The sequence below is a fragment of the Hoplias malabaricus genome, chromosome Y, assembly GCF_029633855.1.
Source record: "Hoplias malabaricus isolate fHopMal1 chromosome Y, fHopMal1.hap1, whole genome shotgun sequence".
Classification (NCBI taxonomy): domain Eukaryota; kingdom Metazoa; phylum Chordata; class Actinopteri; order Characiformes; family Erythrinidae; genus Hoplias; species Hoplias malabaricus.
In genome coordinates, this window is record NC_089820.1 from 45,290,469 (window position 1) to 45,309,487 (window position 19,019).

The window sequence follows — 19,019 nt, forward strand, 5'->3', positions numbered from 1 at the left end:
CACCGCGAAAGAGACTCAGATCATTCTATTTGGAAGCCACAAGCTCCACAAACAATAATCAAGTCAATAAACATGTTCTGAAAGCTTAGATTTATTTTACTAGCTGCCTTTTCCCCACTGAGACCATTTAAATGTAGGAGGGGTGTGGGGGAGGTTGCCTTGCTCTACAGCCAATCAGAGTGCAGCTCTTGCCATTTAACACATCAGACATTTAAAGGGACTCAGTTTTTAATTGCATTTAAAGTGTAAACATCAGAAATAAACTTAGTACATCAGAATAAAACACACCATAACAAATGTTTCTTCCTGTTTGGCGAGGGCAAATTGCCTCTTGGATAGGAACAGGTTTCTCAAGGAAAGTAAAGAAAAACACTAAGATGTTGGCATTAGGTTTAGACAAAATATATGCACTGTATTTTTGCTGTAAAAGCAATCATTTTCCTTATGGCTTGTGGTCTAAAGAGACACTTAGAGAAGCTATCTGCCCATTGTCTGCTCCAGCTTCAATAACTTCAAATCAGTATAAGGTATCAACTCCAAATTTTACACGGTGAACATAGACCACTGGAGACAGGGGTTTAAAAAGTTTTAAAAGAAAAAGTCCTCAGACTCATGAACTCTTCAGTTTATAGTCACAATTTTTAAAAATAAGACAAGCACCTAATTTTTTTTAGTTTTCATCAGATTTTGACGACTTCAGATATATTTCAGGACCTCTAAATGGTTTATTTCACAAATTTGAAGGGTTTTCTGTAAAATTAGCTCATGATAATGCCTCCAGTTTATTCACTGCTTGAGCAGGTAGCCTCTAGATTTGGGTATGTAATTTCAGGCGGAAAATGGACAAAAGGATGCCTGGATTGTGCATTATTCAATAATAAAATAATAAATAAATATGTTGTTGCACAGTAATTACCAGACCTCTATATATTCACTTTCAGACAAAAATATATCAAGGGATAGAAAACCATTCTTATGTCTCAATAAAAATGAATGGAAACATTTTAAATATTAAATCATATAGAACACTTATGGATCCATTCATAGTGAAACTTTCACACAGTATCAAGGACAGCAGATGTATTCAAATCACAAAAAATTAATAATACATACATGACAACACTACCACATACAAAATTAGTTTAATCACCAACTGAGCTGCCTACATTCATGCTCTATATATTGACCCAGATTTTTAATAAAGGGAATATTGAGTTCATTAGACAAAACTAATGAGAATAGTGCTGTCTTCTGCTTCCTGCTACAGGGCACTAGGCATCATGTTTGTTTCCAAGGTGACTCTCGGTCTTCTGGCCCTGCTGATAGTCTGCTCTGTCAAAGCTGAGGAGGAGGTGAGATACAAACTGACATTCACATATGGTCAAACACAAGTTTTCTAGGTTAGATATGAGCCAAATGTTTTATTTCTCTATACGGTGTGTATTGAATTCATATTCCCCCTGTTTTTGTTTGATTGTTTGTTGTTTTCATGCACCACATGTGACTTCTCCTTCAGCTTGGTAAGTCGATATGAGGTATAGGAGCAAATGTATTTACATCAATTTCTAAATATGAAAATATATTTTAAGTGAATATAAAGCAACTCTTAAGAATAAAAGTATTTTTTTCTGTAGTTTTTGAGGACACTTCTGCCGAGTTGTCTGTGGGAGAGCTGCTGGAGAGAGCAAACAGAGATCTCAGTATGTACACACCATAACACAATTTAAAAACATAGTGGACATTTATAATTGGGTCATTCTAGTGGTAATATATTAGAACACAATGGTTCAAAATACCACTTATCCAGTTCAGGGTCATGGTGGGTGCAGAACCCACCCAGAATCACTGGACACAAGGCAGGAACACATCCTGGTGGTGGCGCCAGTCTTTCACAGGACGACATGTACCAATATAATTGCTTTTTATATACACCCATGCCATTCTGAAATACACTGTGTGTCTGGACGTTTGTAGACATCCCTTAAAATGTGTGAATTCAGATATTTAAGCTAAGCCCACTGTGGACAAATATGTTCCATGGAACACAGTTGGTATAATCTTCAGAGAAATACATGAAATTAAATGAGGTGCTCTGGAGCAGCTGCACATGAATTTATGTTCAACATGCCCAGTGCCAAGAGCAGGCTAGAGGGTTTAAAACTGACCAGCATTGGGAGGTACAGAAGTGAACCTGTGTTCACTGGAGTGATGGAGTTCAATTCAATACATTTGGTATGAGTTGGTGTCACTTGATTATGATTCGGAACTAATCATCAAACGTCAGAATCTGATCTCACAAAGGTTCTTATGGCTGAATGCTAACAGAAAATTACCGAAACATTCCAGCAACTAGTGTAAAGTTTTCATTCAAAAGAATAGAAACTATTTAAGGAGTGCAGTCTGTCTTAAAATGGTATTATATTACTTAATAAGCATTTATAGCTCTCATCTATAGCAAAGGAAACAAACAGCATTGGTCTTCATATCACTATTATGAAGACAATGCATTAGCATTATAATTTTAAACACACTGAAAAAAAATAATGCAGAAATATTGGTTACCCTAATTCAAATATGTCCCACACATCTTCTCTGTCACTTACATTAGTGCGTGACATCGATGAGCCACTGCTGATTGAAGGAGACATCGCTGTTGATGATGAGAACAATGAAAGGAACGCTGATCCCTGCACTTCCAGTGGCTGCATGTGGCCCAAGTCCAGTGACGGCAAAGTCTACATTCCCTACGTCATCGCCAACCAGTTCTGTATGTGAAGTAATCCAGCTGTTATCTCTTTTTCTGCTGTTATTTGGTTAACTCTGGCTATTGAATTTGAATTCAGTAGTCTCACATACAAATAGCCACTGGTGTGGAATTGGGCCTCCTTGAGGCAGGTAGGTCATTTTTATTAATGTGTTGACTTTTGCTAAAGGTAAAAAAAGGTGATAATAATAAAAAGTATTAATAAAAAATATATTTAGTAGTTTAAATTTAAACTACTATTACTACTACTAATAATAATATTTATCCAGGCTAAGGCTAATGGTTTCTAGACTCTCAAGGGATTTCTGCAGACAGACAATCAGTTGGACCCAATCAGATATGTTTCAAGTCCAAACTGGGACTAAGAATAGTTATAAAATCTCCTGTTGTTGTATGTCTACTGCTGGTCCTGTGTCATCTGCAGCCTGTTAACCTTGATAGTCTATTTCTAGAAGTTTATTCCTAAACATTTGTGTGGCAGATGCTCTGACCTGGTGAAATACAACCCTAATAGCTCTGAAGAAAGTATGCTTCACCATTTGACCTCTCTTCCCTCAGCCTCTCGCGAGCTGCAGGTCATCCAGCGTGGTCTGGACTCTTTCTCTTCCATGTCCTGCATCCGCTTCACCAAGCGTACCAACCAGAGAGATTACCTCAGCATTGAGTCACGCAGTGGGTACGAAAAACACCTACGCTCAAGATGAAAGTCAGTTCATCTACTCCATTTTAATAGCTCCCAAGAGAATGAACCAATTTTGGCAGAACCACTTTATTATTGCAATTAGTCAATTTTGACCCTGAAAAGCAGGTATAACTATTTCAGGCCAGTATCAAATGCATTGCAATTAACTGATGCTTTTCTGGGATGTATTACTGCCTTGTGTCCAGTAGTTCTGGGTAAGCTCCAGACCCATAAGAAACCTGATCAGGATGAAGCAGACACTGAACATGAATAAATTAATGAATGAATGGATATCAAACACAGGACTCAGCTAATTTATATCCATGGCATTTGATTAAATGCTTGTTGAGACACTTTTATAATTTTAGTCATGTTAGAAGTAAGTGTAAGCTGGATTTGGTCTATAGTGAATGAAATTAGGGGCAGCATACTGGCGCAGCAGGTAGTGTAACTGTCACAAAACTCCACGCTTGAGGCCTGATCTTGAGGAGTTTGTGAGTTCAAAAACACATGTTGGTAGGTGGATTGTCTACTTGAAAGTGTCCATAGGTGTGAGTGTGTCATCCTACAAAGGACTAGCGCCCCTCCAGGGTGTTTTCCCACCTTGCGCCCAGTGATTCTAGGTAGGCTCTGGACCCACCACGACCCTAAACTGGATAAACGGTTACAGACAATGAATGAATGAATGGATGAAATCAGCATTCCTGAAAATGTCCTCCTTCATACATTTTGTTTATTTGGCAGATGTTACTCCTACGTTGGTCGTCGTGGTTATGCCCAGACAGTGTCTCTGGACCGCAATGGCTGCATCTACCACAACACCGTCCAGCATGAGCTGCTCCACGCTCTGGGATTCAACCACGAGCAGACCCGCAGTGACCGTGACAACCACATCCGCGTCGTCTGGGAGAACATCATTGACAGTACGCTCACTAAACTCCCTTTGAGATCATAGAAATATGTCCATAAGCCAGCATAATTCTCTGTTTTGATCACACTGAGTTTTTTGACTTGTATGTCTGTGTTTTATGATTACAGTTTAATGTTTGGTTTCTTTTCAACAGGCATGAAGCACAACTTCAATAAAATCAACACTCTGAACCAGGGAACTCCCTATGACTACAACTCCGTCATGCAGTACCACAGGTCAGTTACTCAACAAACAATAAGCCATGCATTTCTTTTTTAGGGGATATTATCTGTCCATTTTAAAACCAACATGAAAGACTAACATTACTTTATATTATTACAGAACTGCTTTCTCTAAGAATGGTCAGCCCACTATGGTCCCCATCCCCAATAGCAATGTGTCCATTGGTCAGGCGACTCAGATGAGCCAAAATGACATTAACAGACTCAACAGGCTCTACAAGTGCTGTAAGTACTAGGCAGCAAATGATAATGCATGAGCGGATGCTGAGCGAAGTTGAACATCATCCCCTGGGGAGCATTTTGTTATATGTGAATTAGTAAATGAGTGAGAGAATGATTGAATGAGTGAGTAACAAACCTGTTTCACGATATGTTTATGTATGTATGAAGTCATCATTCAAAATCAATGCTATTAATGAAAATTATGTTTGTTTGTTTTTTGATGATGTTAACAGCTGCCTTCTGTTACAGAAACTGGTGAGTGCTGCAGAAGGGTGTTCTTCATAGCCCCCCCCCCCCCCCATTCAAACACATCTGGGAATTGAGAAGGATGTTTATTAAGATGGCAGTTTGAGGATTTTTAACTCAATTGTTTCAAAATAAAATCTGTTAATGCAGTTACTGTTCCGCTGTCGTTCTTTCCTTTCTCTAATGAAGAGCACTAGTTATATCAGTGAATCTAATACAATTTAGCCAGAAGATATAATCTTGCAATGCTATTTAATAGAAATGCTAAAATATGTCTATAAGTAACTCACACACTGTAGTATCGCATTTGTCACCTCCTTCACTGCTACAGCAATGAAAGAATGAAATGAGCTCTCTTAAATGTTGAGAACCATAAGCGAATAAGAGCAAGTTATAGAACAATTAACTGTTTCAGCACTGCACTTACTATCAAATATAACATGAACATACAAAATTATGAATATGTATATAATGTAAATAAATAATTATTAGTTTATTATTAAATATTATTAAATATAGTTTATAACAAATCACAATACTTATATTTTATAAATCTTAATGTACAAAATTGGTGTCCCACAAAGCTCTGTTCCAGGAATTGTATTTGCTGGTTTCAGCTTTGCTAATAAATATCAAGACAGATTATTCTGAATGTCTGTGGACCAAGGAAAAATAAATACACTAAAACATTGGCAAAGGCAGCGCTGATTCATATCTAGCTTAACATGCACATTCACACAGCCAATCTGTGATTCACTGTCAAAGGCACTGTTATGGTTTACACTGGTGAGACACCTAAGCTCCTAAATGGTAATCAGAAAAGACTAAATTGTGAAGTTAATGAAAATTAACTGAATATAAGTTGGAGAGAGTTGGAGAGAGTATGGACACACCACCAAAGCTGTCAAATTTGAATTATTTTTTCATCGATGAGAGACAAGACAATAACAGTGTCAAATTAATATTAAGCTATACTTCCACTGTGAGAAGACAACTCAGTGCTATGAATTTAAAAGAATGTGTAACTTTCATAAAGCCACAAGGTACAGAAAAAGAAGAAAATATGGAAATAAAGCCAAGAAGCTACTGTTTTCAGAACAATGACCCAGACAATGCCTTAGCATGTAACACACCGTATCAGTCACTAGGCCTACCATAACAACAGCCTTAGGTTTGGGTAATTGTTTCCAGATTAAAGTTACAGTAATGATAGTAATTAATGAATAATTAATAGTGAATATACAAAGACAGAAATGTGAGAATAGTAAGGCTGCTGAATATGTGGAGGCAAAGGAAAGTATCTAGTATTATCACATGACGTTAAAATGTAACTGTAAATCTGATTATTAAGTTATAATAAACCAATAATATATAATAACCACCGCGATCCTGAAATGGAGAAGCGGAAAAGAAAATGTATGTATGTATGTATATAATAACCAATTAATAAGAACTAATTATGAGTAAAATAAATATAAACTCAGTTTCTTAGCAGTGTAAAAACATTTTCCATATCATTTCTTTCTGATGATGTTTTTGACCTGCATCTTCTTGAGAGAGAGATGACCTTTTTCTAACTATGCTTCTTTATTAAAAAAAACCTTACTATTGAATTTGCCATGGGCGGCACGTGGCGCAGCAGGCAGTGTCGCAGTCAAAGAGCTCCAGGGACCTGTGTCTGTGAGGAGTTTGGTGTGTTCTTCCCGTGTCAGCATGGGTTTCCTCCGGGTGCTCAGGTTTCCTCCCACGGTCCAAAAACACACGTTGGAAAGTGGATTGGCGACTCAAAAGGGCCAATAGGTGTTAGTGTGGGATTGTGTATCACACTACAAAGGACTGTCGCCCCCTCCAGGTTGTGTTCCTGCCTTGCGCCCAATGATTCCGGGTAGGCTCTGGACCAACCACGACCCTGAACTGCATAAGCGGTTACAGATAATGACTGAATGAATGGATCAATGAGATTATTTAGTATTTTCAACACTTAAAAGAACAGACATGCAGCAGGGCTATACATTATTTAAATGAAAAGCACTTTTAAGTTAAACCACTAATCTTGCACTTATTAAAACATTTGGAATTTTATTAAAACGTCTTGTATTGTGCTGTATCTCTTTCCCAGGTATTGGCTATTTCTGTGGTATGATATTGTGTCTTAGTTCATTGGCTTATTTCCATTGGTGAGGATGTATTATCTGAATAAGATTTAAAAGATATAGGAAATTGCTGTAAGCAAGCTGTTAATGTAAATGTAGACTGCTTGGATTTATAATACATTTATTGATGTAAATGTGTAATTTACAATTGAAGCTGAAAAAACAAAGAGGAATCTTAAGTATGTACATCATTCATTCATTCATTCTTTCAATCATTGACCACTTTTCCAGTTCAGGGTCAAGGTGGGTTCGGAGCCTACCTGGAGGAATCAGTGGGCGCAAGGCTGGAATACAACCTGGAGGGGGCACCAGTCCTTCACAGGCGACACACACACACACACACACACACACACACGCATACACACACACACACACACACACACACACACACACACACATTCACTCACACCTATGGACACTTTTGAGTAGTCAAATCACCAACCAACATGTGTCTTTGGGACCGTGGGAGGAAATCAGAGCACACAGAGTAAACCGACACGGACACATGGAGAACACACAAAATTCCTCAAAGAGGAAGGCAACACTACTCGCCATTTTTTTTTTTTTTTAGTTTACTATGTTTGTAAACTAAAACACAGCAGTTGTCCTTCACACTGTGTGAACATTTCATAATGAATAATAATGAATGAACAGACCCTGAGAAATGCTCGAATAGAGTTTTTACCATTGAAAGATATGAAGGTTTTCCCTTCTCCTGTAACGTTACCTTTTTGGAGATGCATGTTTTTCTTTGGACAGCGATGCTGACTTATGGATTAAATATGGCTTTAGTCAATAAGATGTTTAGATACAGCATAGGAGACATGAGTTAATGCGGTGCTTATCTCTCTTAGTAGACCTCACATTAGATATCAATGTGTAGGGAAAAGTGCACCTGTGCTCTTTACAGCAAGGCTACATTTTTTTAAACATGATAAAGTCTTGCCATACGTTAGCATATTCCATAAGAATTCTATGATTTGACATTTGTGTGTAAAGATAAGTTTTCCAGGATTCAGCAGCATCTGTTCTACACATAGGTGATGTGTTTGCACAGAAAAGAGCATAAAACCCCTTTTTCTCTCTGACAGTGGTCTGTTCATTTCCTCTTGGGATCTGAGGTAAGAGCTCCCACTGTACTGACTATTTTCCCATTGATGTATAAATGCTTGTATTTGTTCATATCTCTAATTAAGCACCCATTCTCTCCAACAATGATCTTTAAACTTGGCCTTTCATCATTAATATTTAATTGTTTTTGAAATTAACGCTGCTTCTTTGTGCAGGTCATTGGGCATTATGTTTGTTTCTTAGGTAACTGTGGGCCTACTGACCCTGCTGGTGGTCTGCTCTGTCCAAGCTGAGGAGGTGAGACAAACACTTGCACCATTCTGTGTAAATTCTTTAACACTTCCAGTGAAATAACCCATTTTATTCGTTTTATATGTGAAAGTAAGTTATCATATCTCTACAGAAAACACACCTAGACATGTCATTTCTCTGCATTTATGTTAATTTTTATAATTTTAATAAGTGTGTTTTCTCTGCTTATTTTCAATAAACAAAATTTAAAAAAGCATGTTTTCTGACCAGGGCTGATAGACCATTTTCATACAACTGTATTCATGTACTTTATCCAATACTTACATATCTGTGCCAGACAGGATAAATGTTATAGCAGTATAGCAGTATATATGTAGAAACAATGAGTTTATTTAAATATTTTTGGCTGATTTGTATATTTGTATCTTAAAATATTAGTGTTTCATTGATAACTTCACATATTTCCTCAACTGACCAAAAACCTATTTATAATAATGAATGCAATTACCTACACTACTGTCCCATTGATGAAAAAAAGGAAGGTTTTAGCTCTCAGTTAAAAAAATAAAACATGTAACTTTTGTAAGAAGTGCTCTGAGTGTTAGGATCACCATCATCACAAACTTTGCTGCTGTAGATTACCCTCTTTTTCCTGTTTATTTGTATTTTAAATCTGAAAATCATCACTGTCCAATTAAAAACAGGTATATCCATTTCTGTGGATGTTTACTACATCATTTGAACACAGAAGCTGTTTCATGATGAATGAACCAATAGATGCTCCAGAATTATGTGGAATAAAACCTTTTTACATTGAAAGCTAAGAAGGTTTTTCCTTCACCTGTGAAAATACTATATTAGGAGATTTTACATAGACTTCCAGTCATTATGTATGGACTTACCCATACCACATTATTCTTAACTACTACTAGCCTAATCTTGACTCTTATGCTAAGCTAAGTTTAAGAAAAGTATATTATCTAACCTTAAAATGTCTTCATCTTAAAGTTTAATGTGTTACTTGTGGAGACACTTGCAGATACACAATAACTCCATAACTGTGCAGCATATTACACTTTTATGAATCTTTACACATTTTGCTTTTATGCCTTGTGCTCATTCTCAGTCTCAGATTCAAAGTGTGTTCTTCAAGGTGACAAGAAAACCACAGGATAAAAATGCATACCACATTTTTCAGCTTTTATCTTTTTTTAATACTGTGGGTTGCATTCAGCACTGACTTATGTCTACTGCTGATCAATGTTTCTTCATGATCCTTCAGTTAAATCCTGTCATTAATACATCTGATAAATATAGTGGTGAACTGCTGCCAGTTCTACACAAATACATGTAATTGCAAAATTACAATATGATCAAACAAAAAATCCAAACAAATACAGGGATTTAAGGATAAATGAACAGTTGACAGGCTATATGAAGGTCTTTCATTGGCTGGCTATAACCTGTAGGTCAGTACCTAGATACAACAGACCAAACCCAGGCTTTACGTGAATGTTTTTATGATGCTTAAATGGATGGCTCTTTCGCGTCCTCTTTATAATATATTCTAGTGCGTGACATGAATGAACCAGAGCTGATCAAGCTAGACATCCCTGTTGATGGTGACAGTGACGCTGATCCCTGCACTTCCCGTGGCTGCATGTGGCTCAAGTCTAGTGATGGCAAAGTCTACGTGCCCTATGTCATTTCCAACCACTTTTGTATGTCAAGGACTACACCAGGATATAATCATTAAATCTTATGATAATTTCCCTCCAAATAATTGAGAGAGTATTGATTGATTGATTTTCCACTGTTACATATGGATTATGTTTGCTATACTGTATATAAATGTAATTATACAGGCTTTTAGCGTCTATGTCTATGCACTACAAAATGCTTATCAGCTGTTAAATATTTAAAGCAAAACTAATCTAAACACCCCCCAACACTAGATCTGTTGTTTAAAGATTGTGAATGTATAGTGATATTTGGAAGACTCCACATTTCCCCAGAGATTACTATTCTATTCACTTAGCAACTTTAGACAATTAGTTTTCGGTCAGTACAGGTCTCATGACCGTGTAGAAATAGCCTGTGTCATTAATTGAAGCAACAGTCTTTTAGTTGCCTTAACAGGAATGGGCATTAGCATTCTCCTCTATGTGCATTGAGCTATTAAATATGTATTAGCAGCAGTTTGAAAAGATGTGGTGGCTAGTTTCACATGTCATGTGTGCTAAACTTCATTCTTCCACCTTGGAAACATGGTGTAACAGGGAGCACCCTAACAGGTGGAAATGGCAATTAATAATAAAGGGAGAAAATTGGATCAAAAAGAATGAATTCATCTAGTTTTCCATCTTTTAAACCTATGATTGCCAAAAGAAAATGATCTGGCCTGTTGTGGTGGTGAAAGAGCTATATGTGCTGACACAACTGGACCAAATGGTGGAAGTAGCAAGTAGCACTTCCTATGAAAATACTTTAAATAAGATATCCATGTTGTTTCTTTATACTTCGTTAAGTAGGTATCATCTTAATGAGAGGAAGCTGAGTCAGAAAATTGATTTAATTTTAAAGAGTCTATTCTTTTTTTGTGCATACACCAATCAAATCAAATCATATTTATTTATATAGTGCCTTTTACAACTGACGTTGTCACAAAGCAGCTTCACATAAATATATCAGAGCAGAACATTTAAATCAAAGCCAGACAACAAGATAATACTTCAGACAACAATTTATATAAATAGCATATAATTTGTGCAACTTCTGTTTTCTCTGCAGGTGCTACTCCTACGTTGGTTGTCGTGGTAATGCCCAGACAGTTTTTCTGGCTCGCAGTGGCTGTATTTACCACAAAACTGTCCAGCATGAGCTGCTCCATGCTCTGGGATTTAACCATGAGCAGACTCTCAGTGACTGTGACAATCACATCCACGTTGTCTGGGAGAATATTGTTGAGAGTACAGTAAAAGTATTTAACACTCTGATGTATATTTATATTTAAAATTATAATCAAGTTGATTTTATTTCACACGGTAGGTAGTGTTATTTAAGTTGTTTCATACAACACAAATATGCAATACAATTGTAATTGGATGGATCCCATGCTATCTCAATAACAGTAAAAATACTTTTTTTACCCAATGTTATGATACTAATTTTTACTGATGATACTATGATACTAAATATACTAATATTTATTGTTAGTGAATAATGTAGCCTAGTAAATTATTAAAAACCTAATGCATATTGCTCTTCTGAAATTTCTGACGTATTACATGTCTAATTATACTATAATGCTGTTTTAGTAACCTTTTTTTTTTTTTTGCTTGTTCATCAGACATGAAACACAACTTTAACAAAATTGCCACCTTGAACCAGGGAACTCCCTACGACTACAACTCCGTCATGCAGTACCATAAGTCAGTGACACAATGCACTATATTGGTTAACTGTTCATTTCAACATTCGCTCAATGGCCATGGTATATATATCTTGTAACATTTGTGAAAACATAGAATGCTGATTTTCCGCTATAATATTTCAGAATGGCAAGCCCACCATGGTCCCCATCCCAAAGAGCAATGCGTCTTTTGGTCAGGCCACTCAGATGAGCCAAAATGACATCAAAAGGCTCAACACACTCTACAAGTGCTGTAAGTATTTGATGTCACGTTACACATTTAATAGTACATTTAACATCATTTGAGGTTTGTGATGTGTTCTATCATAATGAAATATGGAGTATTTACACAGAAAATGCTGAGTGGGGCCAGATTTCAGATTAGCCACATATCAAATCCCACCTGAAGAGTATGGGAAGATATCTCAGGTTAATCCTGGAATTTGTTTCACATTCTTATCAATAAACCAAGCAAACTGCAGTTGTAGTTTTTATCCCTCAATCCAGACCTTTTCAAAATCAGTTAAATGAACTGTAGTTTATAACTAAAACATGAATGCACCAGACTTGGATAAACTCCTTGATGCATACATGTAGCTCCATGATGGATCCATTTCCCACAGTGTTGGGAGCAATGTGAAATTTCCCCCAATTATTCTTTCTCACAGCATCCTTATTATTTCCCGTTTTAAATCAACACGTGGTGTTTCTTTTGACTGTTAGATTTGGCCAAAATTATACATTTTTATATGATGTAATTTCCATCCATCCATTATCTGTAACCGCTTATCCAATTTAGGGTCGCGGGGGGTCCAGAGCCTACCTGGAATCATCGGGTGCAAGGCGGGAACACACCCTGGAGGGGACGCCAGTCCTTCACAGGGCAACACAGACACACACACATTCACTCACACCTACGGACACTTTCGAGTCGCCAATCCACCTGCAACGTGTGTTTTTGGACTGTGGGAGGAAACCGGAGCACCCGGAGGAAACCCACGCGGACACGGGGAGAACACACCAACTCCTCACAGACAGTCACCCGGAGCGGGAATCGAACCCACAACCTCCAAGCCCCTGGAGCTGTGAGACAGCGACACTACCTGCTGCGCCACCGTGCCGCCCACGATGTAATTTTTAACTGATTATTTTTTCAGCATGTCTTTGTCCTTCCACACCACTGTTGCATGCGGAATGCAGTCCATGCAGTCAGCAGGATCTTTTATTTTACTTTAGCAGACCACCAAAATCTTTTCAACCATTTAAAAGTTAGGTAAACACTACATGAGGTTATAGGGCTATAAAATATGCTTTCATTTTCTACACTGTGAACCTGAATAAGTAACTCAATCAAATGTCAGAAGTATGCATACACATTTACTTTAAGTGTCTACAACTTCATTTAAGGATTAATACTACTAAAAATATATGCATTTCTTGTAAAATTCATTCATTCTCTGTAATAAAGGTGCCAGTCCACCTACCAACGTGTGTTTTTCCACTGTGGAGTAATACAACAAACTCCTCAGGGCAGTGACCCCAGGAATCTGTAACTATGTGACAGTGATTCTACCTGTTGCGCCACCAACTTGCACTGAAATAAACACATGAACCTGTTCAAATTCACTAAAAGAAGTGAACCCCAGACCATCCGCCACCTTGGCTGAAAATTGCTGCACTGGTCCTATGTCTGTGACTTCAGATGCCATGCTACATAAACTCATAACATTTACTTATAACCACAAACAGGACACTCATTCATTCATTCATTCATTATCTGTAACCGCTTATCCAGCTCAGGGTCGCAGTGGGTCCAGAGCCTATCTGGAATCATTGGGCGTATGGCGGGAATACACCCTGGAGGGGGCGCCAGTACTTCACAGGGCAACACACACATTCACTCACAGACTTGCACCTACAGACACTTTTGAGTTGCTAATCCACCTCCCAACGTGTGTTTTTGGACTGTGGGAGGAAACCGAAGCACCCGGAGGAAACCCACACGAACACAGGGAGAACACACCAAACTCCTCACAGACAGTCACCCAGAGCGAGACTCAAACCCACAACCTCCTGGTCCCTGGAGCTGTGTGACTGTGACACTACCTGCTGCACCACTGTGCTGCCCCTCAAACAGGACACTGCTTAATCAAAATTTTTGTTTCACAAATTCAAAGAGAAGAATTTGTTGGAAATAATTTAATTGTTTAATTGAGTGAGAATTTTCAATATATTTTAAATTAGAATCACTCAATCCAGTTAATGGTTAAGACTAATAATGGAGTAATGGTTCTGCAACTCATTTTTTATCTCAAAATTTATCAGTATATCTCAGTTTTAACTAAATCCTATTTTTTTATTTTTTTATTAGCAGCTCAGTATATGAATGACTATTCACAGTTCTGTGTAGCCCTTAGGTTGCTAACTAGCAGCTAGCAAAATAAAGACATCTGGGTAACGTGTGCTGCCAAAATGTTGCCAGATTCATATTACCTTGATCCCACAGGCCTCATACAGCTACATCTGAGCCAATACAGTAATGGTACAGCTTTACCAGTAGACTGCAGTAGAAGATTAACATGCTTCAAATTCAAATATAATAAAATGATAAAATAAATATAATCATATAAATTCTCTTGATGTTAAGAATGTGGTCAGATTTTTCTGAGGCACAGAGAATACCGTGGTTCTCTTCAGGGAATATGTGTGTGTGTGTGTGTGTGTGTGTGTGTGTGTGTGTGTGTGTGTGTGTGTGTGTGTGTGTTCAAGGTTTCACTTACATTGTTCTCTTCTTTGTGGGGATGAAACTGATTTCCATAGTGTGCATCATTACAATTTAGAGGGAAAATGTTTTAACGTTACTGCGAGGTTAAGGTAAAGGTTGTTATGGCAAGTAGAATTTATGGATATTAGTTTATGTATTGTCCCCACAAGAGATGGAAACAACCATGCATATGTGTGTGTGTGTGTGTGTGTGTCTGTGTGTGTGTATGTGTTGCAGAGGAAAGGTACACACTCTCTCCAGGCAGAGGGTGTAAAACTTGTGTGTACTGAGGATATGTGAGGTACTATGTGGCAGACAGTTGGTTTCTTAGCAACAGCCCACGAGCAAAGGAAGAGGAGGGAATATGGAAGCCGAGGATGCCAGAATGTGACTGAATGAATCCCAGCAGTGGACTGTAGAAAATCATCATTAAAGAAAAATGTACTCTATCAGACAAAAATTGTTATACAGGTACATTTCTGTTAATATAAATTGTGTATAAATACCTTTAAGGTTTTCACTACATATTGTTTCCCAGGTGGAATATGAATACTTTACATTGTGTAATTTTTTTTAAACAGAAAAAAAAATCACAAGTGTACAAAGTGTCATTGATTCCAAGCATAACATCACTTATTGGTGGGCAGTGAAGAAAATGTGAAAGTATGTGAGAAATAATGCCAGTTACATGGTGCAGTACCTAGGGAGTGAGTGAGTAAGTGAGTGAATAAGTGAGTTACAAGTGAGTTTTGGCCTTGTCGGCTCCTGAAGTTTACTCCCTCAGCTACATGACAAAATAAATAGACCAGTTCATACAAAATTGAGCAGTATAGTCCTTCTTTCTTCTTGCAACCTGACCATAAACTAGGCCATAAAAAAACCACATACACTGTGTGTCTACAAAGTAACATGTACCAGCTACTGCCTGGGCATTGTCTTGCTGAAATAACCATGGACTTTCCAGGAAAAGATGTCAACTTAATGGCGACATGTATCTCCAAAAACCCAATGCTTGCTTTCACTTCAATGGAAACTACTTTCATATGCAAGTCACCCATGCCGTGGTCACCCAGCATACAATGCAAGATGTCATTAACATGGAAACTTCCATTTTACATGGAAATAAGCTGAAATATTGACTTCTCTGACCGCAGCACAAGTTTTTATTGTCTTTTGGACCATCGGGATGACTGTGGCCCAGAGAACTCATTAGCATTTTCACATACACAATGTGTTTTCATATATACACAATATGTTTTTTTTTCATTGTGTAATAGATACAAGAAGATAGAATAGTCTCACTCTAATGTTGCAGGTGTTGAATTCTAAATTTTATATTTACAAAATATAGTTGTTCAGTGAAAGCACTAAAATATATTCTTCTAGCTTTTTCTGTTAGTATAAGCTTCAAGAGAATGGATACATCACAGGGTCTGTTTTTTTTTGTTTGTTTTTTTTTTTTGCATTTTACAGTGTGTCCCAACTTTTCTGGAAAGGCTCTGTAAAGTTTTAGTCTGGGAGATATAAGAATTTCACAGTACTGTTCCTCCATGCCTATGAGAGGAAAACCCTTGAATCTTGCCTCTGAAGTGTGAAAAGCTTTTACAAAGGCCTCTCAAACTGAAAGCATAATCCTTTGATATTAATGACTTCTCATGCTCATTACAGGTATTTTTAATCAGGCTAATAGGTACGTAGTGAGTAATATAATTGGATGAGTTTGGCATGATGCCTCTCTTTGAACTCAAAAGTAAAGAGGAAAGAGAAGCAGAGGAAAGTGGGTCAGAATGAAGAACTGCACAGGGACACACATACATATGAGGAGTATTTTTATACAATCTTTCATTGACCAGCGTGTTACTGCAGCTGGATTCTTCTGCAATGTCTACTTTTTGAAGAAACACTCCAATTTTTTTAACCCACATTTTGCTTTTCAAAGGGTTGGTTCAATCTATGTCCCGGAGCAAAAACACCCCACACATATTTTTGTTCCAATATAAATAGTAAAAGCCATAGATATGAACACACAAACGTTTGAGTTCTTTATTTAAATCCATAATTAAACCCTTAGAAGGTTTATGCCGTTGGGTTTGACCCAGTAGTTTATCCTTACTTTCAAAGTGCCTATATTACTGAACATCATGCAGCAGTATATGGTAGGAGGACACTGCTTCTAGCGCCTCCTATAGGCCTCGTACAGAGAAGCTAGGAGGACTTCCCCAATACATGCACACTGCTAGGAAAATAATGTAGGCTCAATTTTTATGGCTCATGTTTTAAATTTTTAGGCTCAATTGTCAGACCTTCATGGGATCTGTTCATGGTTACAGTATACATGCGTTTATATTTTTTGTTTTCATACAGCATCCAAGAAATCCGTGACATAAAAGTGACACAAAGCGTAACGCCCAATTTCTTTCAAAACCATTAGGTGTTTAGACTTGCATATGCGCACACACACACACACACACACACACACACACACACAGACTTCATTTTGTCTGGTCTGACCTATTTACACCCTTTGATTCTCCATCGCACCTGATGGCACAGTCTTCTCTCACCTCTATTCAGCACCCTCCCCTAAAATAGACTGAAGAGCTCTGAATATCCGCCACGCTAACTCAATCATCCCCAGCACCTCCTTGCCTCCCCCCTGAGCAGGTTTGCCTGCCAGATTCTCGGATTCTGCCTCGCATCCTCACTCCCCCATCTGTCTCTGAGCTCCTCGGGAGGTGTGAATGGATTTGAGAACTCCCCCGGGCCTGGCACGCCTCCCTTCTTCTCTATCTCTCTGTCTCTCCCTCTTGCTCTCTGTTCCTCTCGCATCTCTGCCTGCCTTGTGGCAGATGGTGGTTTATCAGGGAGCGCATCAGAGCAGGACTCAAGCAAATGCCTCAGAACTGTTTGGGTACATTTCACAGAGGCCACAGCCACCCCTCAGCCTCCGAAAGCTGTCCACTTGCTTATTAGGTGAAATTCGTGCGAAGGCTCACAGATGGAGGCATCCATGGGTTGTGCTGTGCTAACAGAAAGGGCAAACGTCATTGTGAGTGAAGTGTGCACTAATGCCAGTCAGAAGACCACAAACATAGAGAAGAAAACAAACACAAACTACCCATCTCTCTCTTCCTTTGGGTGCCTCTCAATTGTATAAAGACAATAAGCACTTTTTTCTGTCTAACAATTTTTTCTGTCAGCAAATTTTAATTCTCTATAATTTTTCAGTTATTTCTCTCTAAGGAGAAACAAACACAAACAATTAAGGCAGAATATATATAAATGTGTGTGTGTGTGTGTGTGTGTGTGTGTGTGTATAACCAATGTACTATATCTGCAATATCCTACATTCCCATTGTATGATGTCATGTTGTTAGCTGTAGAGAGCCATGCGCTTCAAAACAACGAGAAATGTTTCAGTTAAGCATCCTTACTATAATATTTATTTTGTAATATTTTATGAGAAGATATTGTCATGTTAAGGCCACCGTTCCAGTAATATCGAATATTCAGTCCAGCTTGTCCAGCTTAAAGCTTTGCTACGAATGACCATGTGTGGACAGAGCATGAAAAGGTCAGTTCAATTTCCAGTGCTATTTTGCAGCAGACATTGTCACAGAGCAGGTTTACAGATGTCCAGCTCCCTAATGAGCAGGATAAGGGCAACTGGAGCAGAAAGAAACAGAGGACCAACACTGTACTAGAAAATGTATCAAAATGCACTAAGAAAAAGACTATGTTCATGGATTAGCAGCTGGGTAAAATACACAGATCTTCCACCTGTTAGAAGTGATTAAAGAAATGGCTTCTTAGATAAAAGTCTCAATCTTGCTACGCACTGATACTGAAACATTGACATCCCATTGCTTATCAAAATATAGAAAAACGAGAGAGAGCTCAAGACAGAGACAAACAGAAAGAGATATATATATATAAAGAGAGAGAGAGAGCAATAAGTAACATTAGCTGCAGAGTGGAATTCAAGTCCTCCCCTTCACTCCTTTTCTCTCTCTCTCTCGCTCTCCTCCCCCTTTTGCTGAGAAAGGTATTAGAGAATTAGAGACAGAATGTGATACAGGACTGCAGGAAATTTGATCCATCAAAATCTCATAACTGGAGCGATCTGTCAAGGAATGTTCTGTGATTCTTGCAATGAGACACACACACACACACACACACACTCAGTTTGAGAGAGAGCGTGAGAGGGAGAGTGAGTCAATCTTGTCACAGATACTGTGAGGTTGGAAGTTTGGCGCTCTGTGTCCCGGAGCAGCTTGTCGAGAGCTGAGTGTGAAATTGCG

The 19,019-nt window shown here is 38.1% G+C and overlaps 1 protein-coding gene across 1 annotated transcript; it reads left to right on the top strand.

Moving 5' to 3' along the window:
• Nucleotides 1–1,280: 1,280 nt before the first annotated feature.
• On the top strand, nucleotides 1,281–4,834 carry LOC136679002 (high choriolytic enzyme 1-like). Its single transcript, XM_066657240.1, has 7 exons — nucleotides 1,281–1,340; nucleotides 1,643–1,700; nucleotides 2,609–2,767; nucleotides 3,323–3,440; nucleotides 4,191–4,369; nucleotides 4,511–4,592; nucleotides 4,699–4,834. The coding sequence occupies exons 1-7, from the start codon at nucleotides 1,281–1,283 to the stop codon at nucleotides 4,832–4,834; spliced, it is 792 nt and encodes a 263-aa protein (XP_066513337.1).
• Nucleotides 4,835–19,019: the final 14,185 nt, after the last annotated feature.

Bases quoted from the DNA above. Each gene is read 5' to 3' on its own strand.
- LOC136679002 (XM_066657240.1), top strand. From the start codon at position 1,281: ATGTTTGTTTCCAAGGTGACTCTCGGTCTTCTGGCCCTGCTGATAGTC. The intron at 1,341-1,642 runs GCTGAGGAGGAG...GTAGTTTTTGAG, and splicing joins TGATAGTCTGCTCTGTCAAA to GACACTTCTGCCGAGTTGTC. The intron at 1,701-2,608 runs GTATGTACACAC...CACTTACATTAG, and splicing joins GAGAGCAAACAGAGATCTCA to TGCGTGACATCGATGAGCCA.